The 16,831-nt window shown below is 67.4% G+C and overlaps 1 protein-coding gene across 17 annotated transcripts in view; it reads right to left on the reverse strand.

The window, feature by feature from the left end:
- Positions 1-2,322: 2,322 nt before the first annotated feature.
- The window catches only part of KIF1A (kinesin family member 1A), a 68,081-nt gene continuing 53,572 nt past the window's right edge, over positions 2,323-16,831 (reverse strand). For 5 of the 17 annotated variants that reach the window (XM_036253830.1, XM_036253821.1, XM_036253823.1 and 2 more), the window contains 13 exons: positions 16,710-16,815; positions 14,688-14,714; positions 9,582-9,696; positions 8,698-8,831; positions 7,941-8,002; positions 7,467-7,612; positions 6,606-6,806; positions 6,097-6,174; positions 5,832-5,956; positions 4,784-4,942; positions 4,202-4,394; positions 3,442-3,560; positions 2,323-3,087 (listed from right to left, as the gene is read on the reverse strand). In XM_036253830.1, the coding sequence (XP_036109723.1) occupies positions 3,045-3,087; positions 3,442-3,560; positions 4,202-4,394; positions 4,784-4,942; positions 5,832-5,956; positions 6,097-6,174; positions 6,606-6,806; positions 7,467-7,612; positions 7,941-8,002; positions 8,698-8,831; positions 9,582-9,696; positions 14,688-14,714; positions 16,710-16,815 (1,508 nt within the window). In that variant the 3' untranslated portion in view covers positions 2,323-3,044. Of the gene's footprint in view, positions 3,088-3,441; positions 3,561-4,201; positions 4,395-4,783; positions 4,943-5,831; positions 5,957-6,096; positions 6,175-6,605; positions 6,807-7,466; positions 7,613-7,940; positions 8,003-8,697; positions 8,832-9,581; positions 9,697-11,048; positions 11,073-14,687; positions 14,715-16,709; positions 16,816-16,831 lie in introns of all 17 variants that reach the window. The other 12 variants (XM_036253833.1, XM_036253822.1, XM_036253825.1 and 9 more) reach the window with 3 other exon arrangements.

A 16,831-nucleotide genomic window follows, 5' to 3' on the forward strand; every position in this document is an offset into this window, starting at 1 on the left:
AGGGCCTTGGGCGCACACACAGGACAGAACCGAGCGCTCAGGTTCAGAACGTCGGGGACTAGTCGTTACGTCAGGATGGCGGTTACGGAGCGGGGCCGGGTGTGCACACAACTACATATGTACAAGCCACAGGGGGCCTCGGGGACAGGAAGCACGGCCCTGGAAGGAGCCACAGCCGTTGTTTGGAGGACCAGATGGCAGCCCCGCTCACAGCCCCCGGGTGCTGCCGCACCCCCTGGAGGTGCGGAGGGACCGCCTCACTGCAGCCGCTGGGTGCGCGCGGTCAGGGGGCGAGACCTTGCCGCCTTAGGAGCAGTTGGTTACCACAGCGGGGGGGCTTGCATCTCCACACCCCCGGGCGCCAGGTGGGTCATGGGAGCCGGGTGTCTGGCCTGAGCCCAGCACCCCCCTCCCTGGGGCCACAGGAAGAAGCTCCCCCTCCGAGAGGCACCCAGCATTCAGACAAGAACCACCAGGATGGCCTGCGGGATCTTTCTCCCTGTCCCCACTCAGTGGGCACAGCAGCCGCAGCCAGACCTGACTTTGCTCTCTGCACCCCACAGGGTGAGGGCCCCGAGGGGTCTCTGGGTCAGCCTCGCTTGTCACGTATGCAAAAACGGAGTCCCAGTTGTTAAACAGCCGGCCGCAGATACAGGGCGCTGGGGAGTTTCGGGCGGGGGGCGGGGGGAAACCAGGCTTCCTGACTCCACACGGGTTTCCTGTCCAGCGACTCTGGGTGTCTGGACTCAAGCAGGCTGGCAGGGGACAGCAGGAGGGCTACACCGGGTTCCTGGGCACGGCCAAGATGGTCCAGGCCAAATGGGACAGTCCCCGGGAGCCTCCATGGCTGAGGAGGCTCCTGAATTTGGGGTGATCCCCAGAAACCCTTGAGTGAGCCCCTTCCCTTGGCCCTGCCCACGGAACAGGTGCTCTGCAGGTTGGCTGGCCTCAGACACCTGTCCCAGGGGCAGCGGCATCAGACCCTCCTGAGGCCACGTCTCAGGCTGGCTGACCTGAGTGGGTGGCCGCTGGGCTCCCAGGAACCTGACTCATCTTAGAACTCACCCCTCCCTGCTTCTCCTCCCAGCCCACGGACGTCATAAAGGCCAGACGCACACTGGGCCCGGACTGCTGTCTGCCCTGCCGCCCCCACCTGCGGGACACCTGTGAGGCGAGCACGGGCCCCTTCTGGACAACGCTGAGGTCAGCCCAGGGGTGACCCTCTCCGGGGACCTCCAGGGGCAGCTGCTGAGCCCTGCGCTTCACAGACCTGGCCCTGGGCCATCATACTGATGGCTCCTCCCTGAGAGGGGCCATCCGGACACCAGGAGGCAGCGGGGAGCCAGGCTCGGAAAGCAGCCTTGTACAGGTTGGCGGGCGCGTGGCTGTCCCAGGGCCCACCCTCCTGCACCCCTCGTCTGAGGCGAAGTGTAAGGGCCTGAACAACTTTCCCAAAGGAAAACCTCACCAGAAGCTGTCAGTCGGAGGAGAGCCAACACAAGGTCCCCAGAGGAAGTTCGGGGAGCGCTTCTGGTCTCAGCGCCCCGGGTGTGAGACGCCCGTGTGCCACGTCAGCCCTGCGCGGGGACAGCGCAGGCAGAGGGGGGAGTCTCAGAACCGCTGATTTCAGGGGGCGCTCGGGTCCTCCAAGCCAAGCGAAGTCAGGTGTCAGTGACTGGCACCGACAGGGCTGGCTGGGGGGGTGGAGGGTGCCAGGGAGTTCAGTGGACCCAGCAAGGTGACCGCGGGCCTCGGGCTGAATGAAACCCGCTGGGCAGGCCATGGTGGGGACAATTTTGCAGTTTCGTTCTTATGCTACAAAGAGGCCAACCGTGCCCCGGGTGTGGGAACAGGTCACAGAAGACCCCCTCAGGCCCCATGATCTCCATGATGGGTTCACGGCCTGGACAGGACGCTGGGCCGGACGGTCAGCCTGGACTGACTCCTGTCCTGCTCCGGGCCACCCTCGGGCGGGGTGTCTGCAGAGGAGACCGGTGGACATTGTCACGAGGCCAGAACAGGAAATGGGGGCACCCCGATGCAGAAGGGGGAGGCCTGGACGGTGGCTGACCCCAGCACCCTCACCTGACCACCTGGCACTCACAGGGATGCTCTTCTCTTGGGGCAAAGAGGGAAAGTTTCTGGCTTTCCTCCCTGGAGCAACCTTAAACTCACCCCCCACCCCCCCGGGTCTCACAGAAGCTGGACCACACCCTGGACGACCTCTAACCCCGCCACCCGCGCCCTGCCCGCCTGGACACGTGACACCAGCGTGGGACCCGGCCCCTTCTCTCTAGCCCCACCCCTCCCTCGCCCCCCACGCGCTCCCGGAGCGGCTGAGCTTTGCCAGGAGTCTCGTCTCGGGCGGCTGCTGCGCAGCGAGGTGTGCCCATGCCTACGCTAGCGCGGGCACACACCCCTTTCTGTGCTGCTCGGACTTCGGCACGAGGTCCCCCTGACACAGGCACGCACCCAGGGCAAGGGCCGGCCTCAAATGCAGCTGGAGAGGCCTCGGGCCCGGGCGGGTGTCCCGAGGGGCCACCCTCACTGTGGTCCTCCAAGGCGGCGGCCGCCCTGTCTGTCCCTAAGAGGCTGGGGAGGGTCATGTGGGAACAAGCAGGGACAGGATCCCTCTGAATCCTACAGGTCGTTAGAAATAAATACTTATAAATAGAACACAGTCTTATAGTTAATTTCTGAGTGGGCTGTTTCCATGTTGCTAACTACCGTATATTAATTATAAGTCTGTCTATGCTTAAAAAAATATTAGAACGTCAGCGATGCCCCCTGACCGGTGCTCGGTCTCTCAGCGGCTCCCAGCTCTTCCCCCCAGGGCACGTTCTCGAAGAAGGAGCACGACATGCGGCCTCCGCTGGGCGGACAGGTCGTGTGGTGCAGGTCCCCGGCCGGAGGTGGGCTCGCGGGCCCAGCGGCGTCCCCAGGACGAGGGGCCCGCTGTCTGGGGGAAAGGCTGGGCGGCAAAGACAGACGGACGGTGGAGGCAGCAGCCTGGGCCTGCTGGCTATCTGGAGGGGGGTCTTCGCTCAGACCCTCATCTGGGCAGACCTCCTTCTGGAGAGCTTGGACCTGTGGGAGGGCGGAAGGGAGCAGAGGTCAGGGTGGCGGGGGCGGCCGGAGGTGGCAGAGGGAGGCCACAGCAGCTCGATGGCCCGGGGCCCCTCTGGTTCCCTCGCGGCCCGAGACGCGACCTCTGTTCCCTGTCACGGAGACGCCTGAGTCACGGGTGCGGGGTGGGGCTGACTATTCCCCACACAGAGGCATTTTCCCTACAGGAAGGTCTGCCCGGGTCGCACGTGATGTGGAAAACCTCGGGGTTTTTATACACGTAGCAGCAATGGCACGAACAGAAGCATGGACAAGCCCGTGCCCGCCCCTCGCCCAGCGGAGGGGGAGGGGGCGCCCGCCCGGTGGGGTGCGTACCGGATGGTCCCGGCCAGCAGGGGGTTGAACGCGTACAGCCAGTCGTGCATGTCCTTGTCGCTGCTGGCCTGCAGCAGGACGCCGCGGTGCTCCGTGCACACGGCGAAGGTGTGGGGCGTCTGCAAGGCACCGCGGTGAGGAGGTGAGGAGGCGCCACGCCTCGGGGGTCCGCACGGGGAGGGGAGGGTCTGGGGGCAGGAGGGTGCCCACGGCAGGGGGGCTGTGCAAACTCCACAGTGCGCAAGGCCAGTCCCCACTCAATGAACTGTGCTCCCTTCTGGAAGGTTCTGCAGTCAGGACACCCGGTCCGTTCCCACGCCCAGGGCCGCTGCTCCGTGTCCCTATTCCCTGGGACCCTGGCCCAGCTGTGGTCCAGATGTGTCCACAGGGCCCGTCCATCCTGGCAGCCCCTCCTCCCAAGCCTGGGCCTCTCGTGGGTTGCGCTCCCACCCCTACCCCAGGGGGTCAGGAATCACTAGAGGCCAGTGTAGTGGCCAAGGAAGGAGCCAGGGCTCCTGACACTCACACCCAGGGCTGTGCTTCGGGGCAGGGCAACGCGGGGCCCGGGGGCTGGACTCCGGGCCCACAGCCCCGAGTGGCTCAGCCCCCACCGTGGGCATCCGCGGGGGTGGGACTGCGTTGTTGGCCCTCATCACCACTGGTGGCACCAGGACTACGAGCCCCGGGGACAGAGACCCTGGGACGCCCTCCCCTGGCCCTGCCTGGGACTCCGCGCCCGGCCAGCCAGTCTGTGGCGCACCTTGAGCATGGCCTGCTGGTCCTCACTGTACTCCACCTGGGCGGTGGACAGGTTCAGCACAAACCTCTCCACGGCGTCCTTGTCGTTGTTGTACATGTAGGCGTAGGGCCGCCGCACCACCACGAAACGCTTGGCCCAGCCGGCCGTGTGCGGCTCCAGGAAGTGCAGGTAGCCCTTCTTGGACACAATGGGGCTGCGGGGACAGGACATCCGCTTACTCCAGCCCTCCTGGAGCCAGCGGGGGCCCCACTCGGGGCCTCCCGCCACGCTGCCACAGCACGGGCCAGAAAGTAGGCTTCCCAGAGGGGCCGCCAGGGCCGAGGCACCCCAGGGACCTGGCAGGACCCCACCCCACCTCTGCGCCCCAGTCCCCAGCTGTAAAATGGGAAAAACTAGAGATGCTGAAGCCGCCCTGCCCTGTCCCCGTGTCCACGGCCACACCCACCGACGGCGGCGCTCAGGGCCGCCAGGGCTGGCACATGAGTGGCCCAGCTGGTCCTCTGCAGACACATGACAACCACCTTCGCAGAGCCCTGTCCTGCCTGCCCCGCCCCTGCCCCAGGCCAGGCACAGGCTGCGCACCTGACCCGGACCTCCTGGATGTCGGGGACCAGCAGGCGCTGCGGCTCCTTGTCTGCTTCCGCGGCCCGGGCGGGAGAGGGCGTCTTCTTGGCCTCCGCCTCCGCCTCCGGCAGGGGCTCCGGCTCCGGGCTGGCCGGCCGGGAGTGGGGCTGCAAGGTCCTGAGAAAGGTGGAGGCTCCAGCCGTGCTCCAGAGGCCTCCGCGGCCCGGAGCCACCCAGGGCTCCCCCCGCCCCCCGGCGGAGCGCTGCGCCCAGGGCCACCGTGGGCACCTCTAGCCACCTGCCCGCCGCACCCACAGTCTGGCCCGCCCGCCTGATTTCAGGATCACGGGGCGGCGTGGGAGGGCTCAGCACCCCTCTCCCGTCACCTCTGCCCCTCCCCGTCACTCCCGTAAAAGGGGCTGCAGCAACTCGTCACCCCCAAAACTGAGCTGACGTGGACACAGCGCTCTCGGGGTCCGTCTGTGCAGAGAGGCGACTGGCCCCGGCCCCCGCCAGGCTGAGTGACAACCTGGGGGCCAAGGAGTCCTGTCTCTGGAGAGGGCCAGAGGGCTCAACGCCGGTTTTTGTTTTTAAGAACATTGGGAAACGCGGAGGAATCTAAACGAGATGGTCGGACACAGTGGAATCAGCAGCGTGGGGGGCTCTCCCCAGCACGGCTCCGAGGATGCGCGACCTCGTTTGCCGCCGTGAGCTCCGGGGTTCTCCGCGTCTGGCCACGCGTCTGCTGAGTGTTACGAGTGCTGCCCCGTGAAGGGGCTTCTTGTTTTGCACGCGTTTGACCCATTCCTGCTGTTACTCACGACCGGTTTGGAACGTATGCTTCAGAAACGGCCTCAGAAAGGCCAGGACACCCGCTCGCGAGGGGCGGCGGGCGGGCACAGGGCAGATCGGGGACGACGCCCGCAGCCCCGGGCCGCCAGGCCGCCCTGGGTGTGTGTGGCTGTCCCCTTGGCCACCTTCCCCGCACTCTGTGCCCGGGACGCGGCCTTTGCCGCTGGCCGGCTGGCAGAGCCGGAAGCTGTTCGGGGGCCTGGAGCTTACTCACCTCAGGTCGGCGGCTCCGTACCGCCCTTCGACCAGAGAGGGGCAGGTGGAGGAGGGCGTGAGTGTGGCCGCGCCCAGGGGGGACGTGGGCGTGTCCCGAAGCAGGGTGACCGACATCTCAGAGAGCTGCGGAGGAGAGTCTTTTGCAGGGGACACAGGGAGGGGACGGTCCTGGGCCTCGTGGGGGGACCCCTGCAGGGGCTGAGCCCTGCCTGCAGGATGTGCAGCCCGAGGGCTGGGGGGGGGAGGGGGGGCTGGGCGCCTACCTTGCTCTCGCTGGCGCTGACGCAGACGTGGCTGTGCGCATACTCCCTGTTGAACGTGTGCGTGAGCAGACGCAGACACTGCGGGACAGCGGACGCTGGTCAGGAGCCTCCCAGGACCTGTGGGTCCAGGGCTCAGGCCCCAATAACGAGGTGGGCAGCACCTCCAGGCCTCCAGGAGATGGGCAAGGTGGGGAAGCCTCCCAGGGTAGGCTCGAGGCTGGAGAAGGCCTTCCCGGTGGGCCCCCAGCCACAGAAAGGCATGGGACAGGGGTGGTAAGCTCCCCGTCAATGTAGGTATTCAAGAGAGAACATGACACTGCTTGGGGAGGAGATTGAAAAAGGTTCCCAAACTCCAGTGGGTGCAGTGGGTGCGGTGGGTGCGGCGGGCAAGGGGACTCTGTAGACCTTCCTTCTCCCGGCCCTGACAGGAGCCAACAGGGGCAGGGCCAGGCCAGGCCACCGGCGCCCTGCAGGGGTCTGGTCATGGCCATGCGCCCACCCGCCATTACCTTGACGGCCAGCTCCCGCTGCCTCTCGTTGGGAGCCTCCAGGGGAGATGGTCGGCCATCGGCCGAGAGCGGGGAGGAGGCGCTGGACAAGCTGTGGGACTCGGAGGCCTCGCTGGAGGCCGGGGACAGCGTGTCGGTGACAAGCCGCTGGGTGGTCTCCAGCTTCTCACGCAGAAGCAGGTAGTGCCTGGTCTTCTCCACCTGCGCGGGAGCCGAAGTGAGGCCCCCCACCGCCTGGGAGAGCCGGAGCGAGGCCCCCCACCGCGCGGGAGAGTGGGAGCGAGGCCCCCCACCGCGCGGGAGAGCCGAGCGAGGCCCCCCACCTGCGCAGGAGAGCCCGAGCGAGGCCCCCCACCTGTGCGGGAGAGCCGGAGCGAGGCCCCCCACCGCGCGGGAGAGCCGGACCGAGGCCCCCCACCGTGGGGGAGAGCTGAGCGAGCCCCCCCACCCCGCGGGAGAGCCGGAGCGAGGCCCCCCACCCCGCGGGAGAGCCGGAGCGAGGCCTCACTGCTGTGCTGGGGTTCGGAGGCTGCGAGGGGTCCCGCTGGGCCCAGGCCGCAGGTCAGACCTGGGACAGTGAAGAGCCTGAGCCCACCTTGCTGCTAGGGTCAGCCCCACCTGAGCCCTGAGGCCCACCCGCTGCCCGCCCTCCCTTGGCCTCCGTGCCACGCCGTCCACGCTGCTGGACACTGGTCCCGACTTAAGCAACAGAGGGCCTTGCCCACCCTGATTTCCTTCTGGTCCCTGCCTGCAAGCTGACACCCGCGGCGTTAGGTCGGGAGTGGACCTGTTTGGTCCCTGACGGCAGTGAGAGTCCGGCTCGGTCCTGGGTGGCCTGGCCCGAGGCGCTGGCAGACTCACCTCCTGCAGGAGGCTCAGCTTCTCCAGCTCCCACTGGTGGTCCAGGATGAGGCTGTCGCTGCGAGGCCTCCAGCCCGCCAGGTTCTCCTCCCCCCGCACGTAGGCGACGGACGTGTCCAGCACCCGCCGGCGCCGCCGCTGCATGCCTGCAGGGACGTCCGACCACGTCGCTGCCCGTGGGCACAGGCGGCGGCCCCGGGGCAGTGCCCCTTCCCAACCCCGCCCACCCTCGGCCCACCGGCCGCAGGGCCCCACGGGCTGCCCACGGCAGCTGTCCAGCTCTGCGTCTGCGGTCACGGCTGCGCCCTTCTGCCCGCTCTGCTCGTGGGCTCCGCTTGCCGTCCCCCAGCCCTCAGAACAGCCCCAAGGCACACATGTCACAGGGAAGGGACCCCCGATGACAGCTTAGCTGAGGTCACCTGGAGGGACCCGGAGAACCCCAGGCAGCCCCAGAGGGTGGGGGCAGGTGCCTACCTGGGCTGCCAGCGTCCGCCACGTGGCACAGGCTGAGGTCATACACGCCTGTCACCCGGTTGCTGTGGGGAGCAGGGGGCACAGTGATGCCAGGACCAGATCCCCAGCTGTCAGCTGGGCACCCTGAGCAGTGTGGTGGCCTCGCGGGGCAGCCGGGTGTCAGGCCCTCGCGCTGAGGCCCTACCCGGACAGTCCCCACCCACCCTCTCATGGACCTCTCGGAGGACCGGTCGTGGCCAGCCCAAGGCCACGGTCCTGACCCCACACCCCTTCCTCCCCGCTGCGCCCGGAGTGGCCTGGACACTGGGGTCCATGAGACGGAGCGGGGAGCCTCGCTGCCCTGACGTCGCTCCCCAGAGCGGAAGGGGCGGTGGGGGTGTCAGAGCATGGCCAGCCCTGGTGCCTGACGTCCGACCCTCGGGTACTGCCGGCCTCCGTCCAGCATCCCCTCCCAGCCCGGCCCCCACATTTACCCAGCTCTCCCCTGTGCGCGGCCCTGATGGCACAGATCCCCACGGCCCCCGAGGAGGAAGGTCACTTGGGGGTGCAGAGTGGCTCCCCAATATGCCACTGGTATCCCCCCATGTGCCCTGTGACCTCCAACAACCCCACCCTCAGGGCGGGTGGGAAGGGCTGAGAGCAGGGGCCAGGAGCGGGCAAGCGCGGCCCTCATCCAGGCCAGTCTGCCCGGGCACTCCGAGTAGAGCCTGGTCTGGTCCTTCCGTGCCCAGGCGCCCCGCCCACCCGGGCAGCTCACCTCTCCGAGGCCCGCAGGCTCCCGCTGCCGAACAGGTTGCGGATGGAGCGGGAGGCGGGCAGCTTGGCGTCCCGGGAGTAGAAGACCATGCAGAAGTCCTTGGTGATGACGGCCGGCTGGGCGCAGTTCTCCATCTGCAGGGACATGGAAGCAGGGGCTCAGGCACAGGACACCCCCCCTGACTGCAGCCCAGGCCTTCCTGGGCCCCAGAGCCAGGTGGGAGAAAGTCCGCTCCCCCTGGAGCCCCCTCCTGACCCTGCCTCCCAGGGCCGCCGAGGGCCGGGCTCCGTGCAGGGGACCCCGAGGCCCCAGACATAAGCCTCACCACCTCGGGCCTCAGCTGCCTCACCATAAAGCCAGTGACACGCTGCACAGAACATCTGTGGGACTGCACCCTGCTGTGTGTCTGACAGCTCAGACCACGCTGCGGTGACGGGCGTGGTGTCTGTTTAGCTGCAGCTCACCCATAGCTCTGACAGCAGGGGGGTGCTGGGGGCTTGTCTGCGCAGTAACTGGGCTCTGAGGGCCGGTGATGCCCCAGACCTCCAGACTCCTGGCTGCTGTACCCACTAGAGACACCCACGTGCCCAGCCTGCTGCTGTGCGTCAGACCCAGGGGATGGGGAGGAGGCTGATGTTTCCACACTGCCTGGAACGCAGATGCAATGTCTGGTGGGGTTGCAGCCACCTTGCCACGCGGAGAACAGGCCCCCACGGTAAGGCAGTGGAGTGACTGCCATTCAAGGTGCAGGGTGTGGTGAGAACTTGGGAACACAGCAGGGTCGCCAGCTCGTCCAGGGCTCACTGCGCCCTCCTGCCCTGGGCAAGCACCTCGGGCTCAGGGGACAGGTGATTTCGGTGGGGTGCCCTGGGCAGGTGTCTTGCCTCGATGTAAGCAGAGAGGGTCATGTAGATCTTCTCTCGGTACGGGGTGACCCGGTTCAGCAGCAGAGAGTTGTGCATGGAACTGTCCCACGCGGCCTCGAACTGGTAGAAGGTCCTGGAGGGAGCGAGGAGGTGCGATGACAGCGTGGCCACGCTGGCTGGGCTGGGCGCATGCGGATGGACAGACAGACACGTGGGCGACCCGCAGGGAGTTTGCTGGGGTCACAGGTCTGGAGGCCGGGTGGGTGTCCAGGAGAGGCAGACCCCTCCTTACCCAGGACTGGGGCTCTGGGTGCCACCGGCAGGGAGAGCCCGGCTGCCCCCCGCAGTGGACCAACGGGGCACGTGGCAGCCCACAGCTCTCACGCAGAGAGGGAGGCGCCCCAGCCTGAGTAAGGAGGCGACGTGGTCTCTCCTGGACCCATCTCCTTCATCACCCGCTCGCCCTCGGGGAGGAAGGCCCTCGGGGAGGATGCTGGGTGTGGAAACCGGGAGGCCAACTGCAGACGGCTCCACCGCCCACGGCGCCGGCTCCCCACGCGGGCAGCGCAGGCTGGTCTCCCCTCTCAGCCCCACCCCCACCCCAGGGACACACGAGCAGAGCAGGGGCCAGAGGCCGGCAGACCCCTCCCCAGTGGGGGCAGCTGGGGCCACGGACGCAGAGCTCCTGCACGTGACCTGCATTGAGGAGGTGGGGAGTGTGCCTCAGCCCCCCCAGGCCCCTGTGGCCCCCTGTGGGCCCTGGGCAGAGGTTTGCGGCCCCTGCCTCCCCGGTTTCCATCCAAGCATCTTCACAGAGACACAGCTGAGAAACATCAACACAGCAGCCGGGCCCAGGGGTGCGGAGGGGCCCAGGGGTGTGGAGGGGCCCAGGGGTATGGAGGGGCCAGGGGTACGGAGGGGCCAGGGGTGCGGAGGAAGCCCAGGGGTGTGGAGGAAGCCCAGGGGTGCGGAGGGGCCCAGGGAGGGGCCCAGGGGTGTGGAGGAAGCCCAGGGGTGTGGAGGAAGCCCAGGGGTACGGAGGGGTCCAGGGGTGTGGAGGGGGCCAGGGGTGTGGAGGGGGCCAGGGGTGTGGAGGGGCCCAGGGGTGCGGAGGGGCCCAGGGGTACGGAGGGGGCCCAGGGGTGTGGAGGAAGCCCAGGGGTGTGCAGGGGCCCAGGGGTGTGGAGGGGCCCAGGGGTGCAGAGGAAGCCCAGGGGTGCGGAGGGGCCCAGGGGTGCGGAGGGGCCCAGGGAGCCAGGACCCAAGGGCACGGACAGCGTCTCGGCTGCCCTCCTCTGCGGCACAGCCCAAGGCCCCGGGCAGTGGGACGGGGCCACATGTCAGACACACGTCCTTGAGGACAAAGACCCAGAGGAAGGAGAGTGAGGACAGCGGGGGCAGGTGGCGGGGGGACGCTGGAGGAGAAAGGAAGTTGGAAAGCAGAAGAGGGAGGACAAGCGAGTGCGGAAGAGACGGGAGCTGTACCTAGTGTCATTTCCGAATGCACCGCTAAAAGACGAGGCAGGCAAGACACACAGACACACACAGAAGAGATTCGTGTGTCAGAACAAGCACCGCCACCTGCCCAGCCAAGCTGACCCGGGCTGACACGCCACTCCGAGCCCCGCCCAGTGTCTGCAGGGAGAGCCGGGGTCTGTCCCCAGCAGGACCAGCCGCACCCCTGGAGCTGTGCCCAAGACCTAGAGGGACACCATCCATCCTGGGGGCCAGGCCTGCGGCCCCGGAACACCCAGCTCCAAGCGCCACGTCATGGCCACGTGCCCTCGGCCCGTCCACAGACCTGTGCCCTGGCTGCAGGGGAAGCCCTGGGTTACGGGAGCTGCCACTCCGGTGCCCTGGCTGGGCCTGGGGGGCACACGTTCGTGTCGCCTTTGCCACGGTAATTACCAGGCCCCCCAGGAGGCCGAGACGCAGTGGGGAGGCCTGCCCAAGGGCCCGCCCCGGAGGCTGGATGGGTGGACTGTGCTGCAGCCCGGGCCTGGCACTGTGAGGGGCAAGCCCACCTGCGCCCCAGGCCCCTCGGACAGGCTCCTGGGGAGAGGCCCTCAGTCAGGGCCTAGAATGTGGCTTTGTCCTGACTGGACGCTAGTCACCTAACGTGTCTCCCAAAACCTGACTGGTGGGTCTCATAGCAGGTGGGCCCCCCTGGCCTTTTCACTGCCTGACACCCAGGTGCAAGCAGACCAGGGCCCGACCTGGCACAGCCAGGGTGCTGCCCCTGCAGACCAGCCTCGGCCTGTGGCCACAGCGCCTTCAAGGACCACGCATACCAGCCCCTGGAGCACGGGCAGGGAGGGTTCTGGACACCAGTCCTGCCCCCTGCCCCTGAGGCCTCTGCAGAGAGCGTCTCACCCAGACCCACAGAGTCAGCAGCGGCGGTGGGTGTGCCCAGGACGGGAGGGTGGCAGCCACGCGGGCGCCCCAGATTGCAGGGTGCAGCATGGGAATCACGCCAGGTGCCCCTCAGTCACGCCGCAGGAACGGAGACCCAGAGGGGCCTAGAGGATGTGGCTGGGAGGCCGAGGCGGTCATGCCAGGACCCTCCCGATGAGCAGCACAGGGTCCCCTCAGGACCGCTCTGCGCCCCGTTCCACACGGCGCCCCTTGCTCTGCCCCACATGACAGAAGCCGACCCCTCAGACGCAGTGGTCAGAAGGAAGGTGTGGTCCAGCCACGGGGTCCCAGGCCTGCGGATCAGTACCTCGTGGGAACTTGTTAGAGATGCGGATGCCCGGGCCTGGCCCAGACCAGCGGGGACCCTCTCCCCACACCCAGACGGGGGATCCAAGGCACTGGGGCCCTTCCCAGGGGGCTGACGCAGCCTCGGGGCACCAGACGGGGCCGCTGGTTTGGGGAACTCGGATCCTGCACCTGGTGGGACGGGGAGGGGTCAATATCGAAGCACTTTACAGGGTCCTGCGGACCCTTCTGCTCCGGGAGGGAGCTCGGGCCCTGGGTCAGGGGAAGGAGAGGGGAGACCTTGAACAAAGTGTCGCGGAGAAGCCCCCCCCCCGCCCCCCGGCATCCCAGTGCGGCCCCTCCAGCAACAGGGAGCAGCTGGTGGGGAAAAGGTGCCCAGCTGGTGCGGCTCAGTGGGCTGAGCATCGTCCCAGGGACTGAGAGGTCCCGGTTCGATTCCCGTCAGGGCACATGCCCGGGTTGCAGGCTCGATCCCCAGTAGGGGGCGTGCAGGAGGCGGCCGATCGATGTTTCTCTCTCATTGGTGTTTCTCTCTTTCCTTCTCCTTCTCCCCTCTCTAAAATATCAATGAAAATAAAAATGTGCCTTTTGCTCAGAGGCTATATGTTCTAAAGAGTGTCTGTAATTAAACACTGACTGGGTACCTTGGGCAGTCATGAGGTTTAGTTACAGTCCATGCACAGGTCCCCGAGCAGAGACCTGTGTCACTTAACCTCACAACCCCGGGAGGCGCTGACAGCAACCCATCCTGAGGGGGAGGAACGCAGGGTTCCAGAAGGTTCTGCTGTGTGTCCACACTGCCACAGCAGCCAAGGGCACCGCTCCAGGTGTCCGGGACGGGACCCTCCCTCCACTATTCCCACCGCCTGCTCGTCCCCAGGGCCACCCAGCCCTGCGACTCTGGCCTGCGACGAAGGTTCAAGCCCGATCTTGAGGACCCCCTTTTCCTCCCAGTACCCTGGAATTGGAGACGGGCTCCCTGCTTGAGGGCAGGGGTGAGGCCATGACTTCGGGGGATGAAGGGCCTACTGACAAGGATAGCTGACTCCCCCCGCCCCAGGTGCCAGGTCTCCTCCGGACCCCAGGGTGCTGTTTGCACCTCGCCCCATCCTTCCTGGGCACCTCCATGCTTGAGAGGGAGTCTGGGGCCAGCCTGAGCACCCTCTACCACTGGAGCTGGTCGCGGAGACGCAAACTTACACGGAAGATCCACGCACACCCGGGCAGTCACACTGACGGCCCAGAAGCTTTCGCGCATCAACAGAACAGCCCCGATGTTGGGTCCCTGCCAGGGCTGAGCTGGAGCTGACGGCCCTGCCCGGTGCCTTCTGAGGACCGGGAGGCTGCTGGCAGGTGCAGCTGCCTCAGCCAGCCTGGCCCACCTCCAGGACCAGCCAGGAGGCCACCTCCTCCAGCAAGCCCTCCTGACTGCCCGGGGAGGCAGGCCCCTGCTCCAGGCCCTGCAGGGCTGTGCCCCTCCTCAGGGCGGCCACCACCACTGCAGGTCCCTGCCTCACCCCGCTGGGTCCCCAGGGAGGGCCTGACAAGCCCTCGGAGACACACAGCGGTAACCAGTCACAATAACCCACCGCAGCCAGGACCTGACAAGGACACAGCCTCAGACAGTTCTGTCGCACCCCCCCACCACCACCTCGTGTAGCTTACAGGCCCAAACCTTCAAGCTGGCAGCCTTCCTGTTACCCACAGGGGACCCCCGGACCACCACGTGGAGCTCTGGCTACATCCACAGGGGCCATGAAGGTGACAACCTTGACCCTCCCCTTGGAACGGACTCGAATCTCATGGACACAGTCTGAATTAGGGACTGAGGCTGTCCACCCCCGAGGGCCTCGATGGGGTCAGCAGGGAGCTGGGGTCCCCAGCTCAGGAACCTGTGCCTCCCGGGGTTTGGACCTGGGACCACCCAAGCGAGTCCAGAGACGTCCTGGCCCCTCCCAGCTTCACTGTCCACCTACTTCCTATGGGTGTGGTGGCCACAGCCAGGGAGGGGCACACTCAGGCCGCCTGGCGGGGTGGCTCCTTCTGCCCCTCCCTCCCTCCCCCTCTCTGTCACCTTTCGGGGGGCCTGGACAGCCGGCCCGCATGCAGGATGCCTGCTGCCCTCCGGCAGGGTGGGCACAGGTGGGCACAGGTGGGCAGGGCGGGGGCGGAGGGAGCCGGTGTCCGCGGGAGGGCAGCAGACTCCCAAAGCAGCCAGAGTGGGGAGGAAGTGACTCAGCCAGGGGGCGAAGGAGCGATTTAAAAGTCAGGGAGATGGAGGAAGACGAGGAACAGGAGGGGGAGGGGAGCAAGTGTGGAAGGAACCAGAAAGCGGAGACTGAACCCCAGGCCGGGTGGGGAGGCAGGGAGAGGCGGAAGGAGGGGCCAGGACACAAATGATACCTAGGCATGTCCGAATCAAGAAACTGCCTGAAAAACACAAAGTCACAGGTTAGTGAGGCGGCGGGGTGGTGGGGGGCGGGGCGGGGCGGGCAGCAGGCGGGCAGCGGGTGGGGGGGCGAGCTGTAAGGGGAGCGGCCAGGCTGGCAGGCCCCTCGGAGCCGGAGGCTGTGAAGCGTGGGCCTCGAGCAGGGAGGCCGAGGGTGTGGAAGCAGGTGGGCAGCCCCAGGCCGGAGGCCTGAGCCAGGTTGGGGTCGCTGAGCCTCAGCATCGGAGTGGGGAGAAGGGCCCCCTCTTCACCCGCGGAGAAGCTGGGCTCATTACGGGGCTTCGAGAACGTCAGCCAGGGTCCCGGCCTGCTGGCCAGCCAAGCCTCAGAAAGGTGCCCGCCCAGGGCCATGGCTGAGGAGGGCCTCCCAGGCTTCTCGGGGGGGGGGGGGCTGTCCCCGGCCTACACTGTCATGGGTCAAAGCCAAGCACGGGCCGGAGCAGCGACGGTCCACGCTTCCTGTCCTCAGACCAGGGCCCTGACCCAGGCACGGGGCTAATGGACCTCGGAGCTGTCCTGGGGCCACCTCACCCCTGGGACCCCAGGTGCAGGACCAAAGCCCGTCAGCAATGGGTCAGGGCCTTGAGGACGGAAGATGCTGTTCAGCCAGAGCCCCATCGGCTCCAGGCCCAGTCAGGAGCTGCAGCCTCCTAAACCACCCCGGGACGTAGCCCAGGGCGGAGGCCCCCAGGGTGCCCACAGCAGCCCAAAGACCCACAGCCACCCCAGCGCACGGCAGGAGGCCTGGGAGGCCCCCTCCACCCCTTTCCTTTGCCCCGACTCCCTTCCTGCCCCAAGGGTCTGAGAGTTGCCAGAGGTTGGGGGATGGCTGAGGTCGTCCCCCGTCCAGGGCATCATTCAGCACATGCCCTCCCGGGGTCCACCTCCCTGCAGGCGGCCTTGTGGGGGGCACCAGGCCTCACCGCCCGTCCCCACAGGGACGTGCCCACCCGTTGGCCTCACCTTCTGCCACCCCCACATGAGAGCACCCCAACACTCTCCCCACGGTCCCACCCTCCTCTGGACATGAGTGCAGGGTGAGTTCCTTCTAGAAAGTTCCAGGGCAGGGCTGGAAGCAAACCTTGGTTGCCCCCGTTGGGGTCTCTGCTCCCCAACACCCAAGTGGCTTATCTGAGACATGGTCCCTTACAGCCCCTTCTCGGGGTGTCTGGACCCGCGAGTCGGAAAAGCAGGAGGCGATGGCTCCTGGACCCCATGCTCGTGGACTCTGGCTCTCCTCAGACGTGGCGCCCACCCTGGGGGCACGCACAGCGTCCGGCCCTTCTCCGCAGGCGCACCACAGGACCCAGGGTCGCCGCAGCCTGGACCCCGAGCCAGGCGGATGGAGCCCTTGGGAGCAGCTGGGCCCGGGCGGAGCGCCCCTCTCATCTCCCCTCAGCCCTGCACAGCAGCCCCTCAGACAGCCGAGCCCGCCGACCGCGCCGGGGTGCTGCTGGCGAGGTCAGCCGTGAACCCCCACCCCCGCGAGTGGCTTTGCCCCCGATGCTGGGACTGCTCAGGCTACGAGACATCTGCTGCCCCCTGGGGGCTGGGAGAGGAACCGCCAGTGACGAGGAGTGACCGGTGGGCACACCTCCACCTGGGACGCTGGGCCACCAGCCCCGTGTGCCCTGAACGGCCTCCAGCCCCGGCTGGTGCTCGGCCGACAGGCCACAGGGCTGTCCCGGGCAGCATGGTCGGGGAACACGGACGCCTGTCTGCCCACCACCCACGACCGGCCCCAGCTCCTCCCACAGCTGCTCCACAGGCCCCTGCCGGGCGACTGATGAACCAAAGTACACGTGCACCAAGGACTGAGGCCACAGCCGGCCTTCCTGCCCCTCAGGCTTCAGAAAGGTGCCTGGAAGCTTCAGGCCCGGACATCGCAGACTGACATCAGAACCCCTGGTCCCGAGCCAGATGGACCCACCTCCAAGGACTCAGGGATAGAGAGCCTGCCACCCGAGCGGACTCACCGGTCATCCTGGGCCGGGTGGATGTACCCCGACGAGAGGATGTTGAGAGACAAGATGTTGGGGTCGATCAGGGACTCGTCTGTCTCGGGAGTGTTTCGGATGCGACCTAAGGGGAAGGCGAC

The sequence above is a fragment of the Molossus molossus genome, unplaced genomic scaffold (genome assembly GCF_014108415.1).
Source record: "Molossus molossus isolate mMolMol1 unplaced genomic scaffold, mMolMol1.p scaffold_m16_p_11, whole genome shotgun sequence".
NCBI classification, from domain to species: Eukaryota; Metazoa; Chordata; class Mammalia; order Chiroptera; family Molossidae; genus Molossus; species Molossus molossus.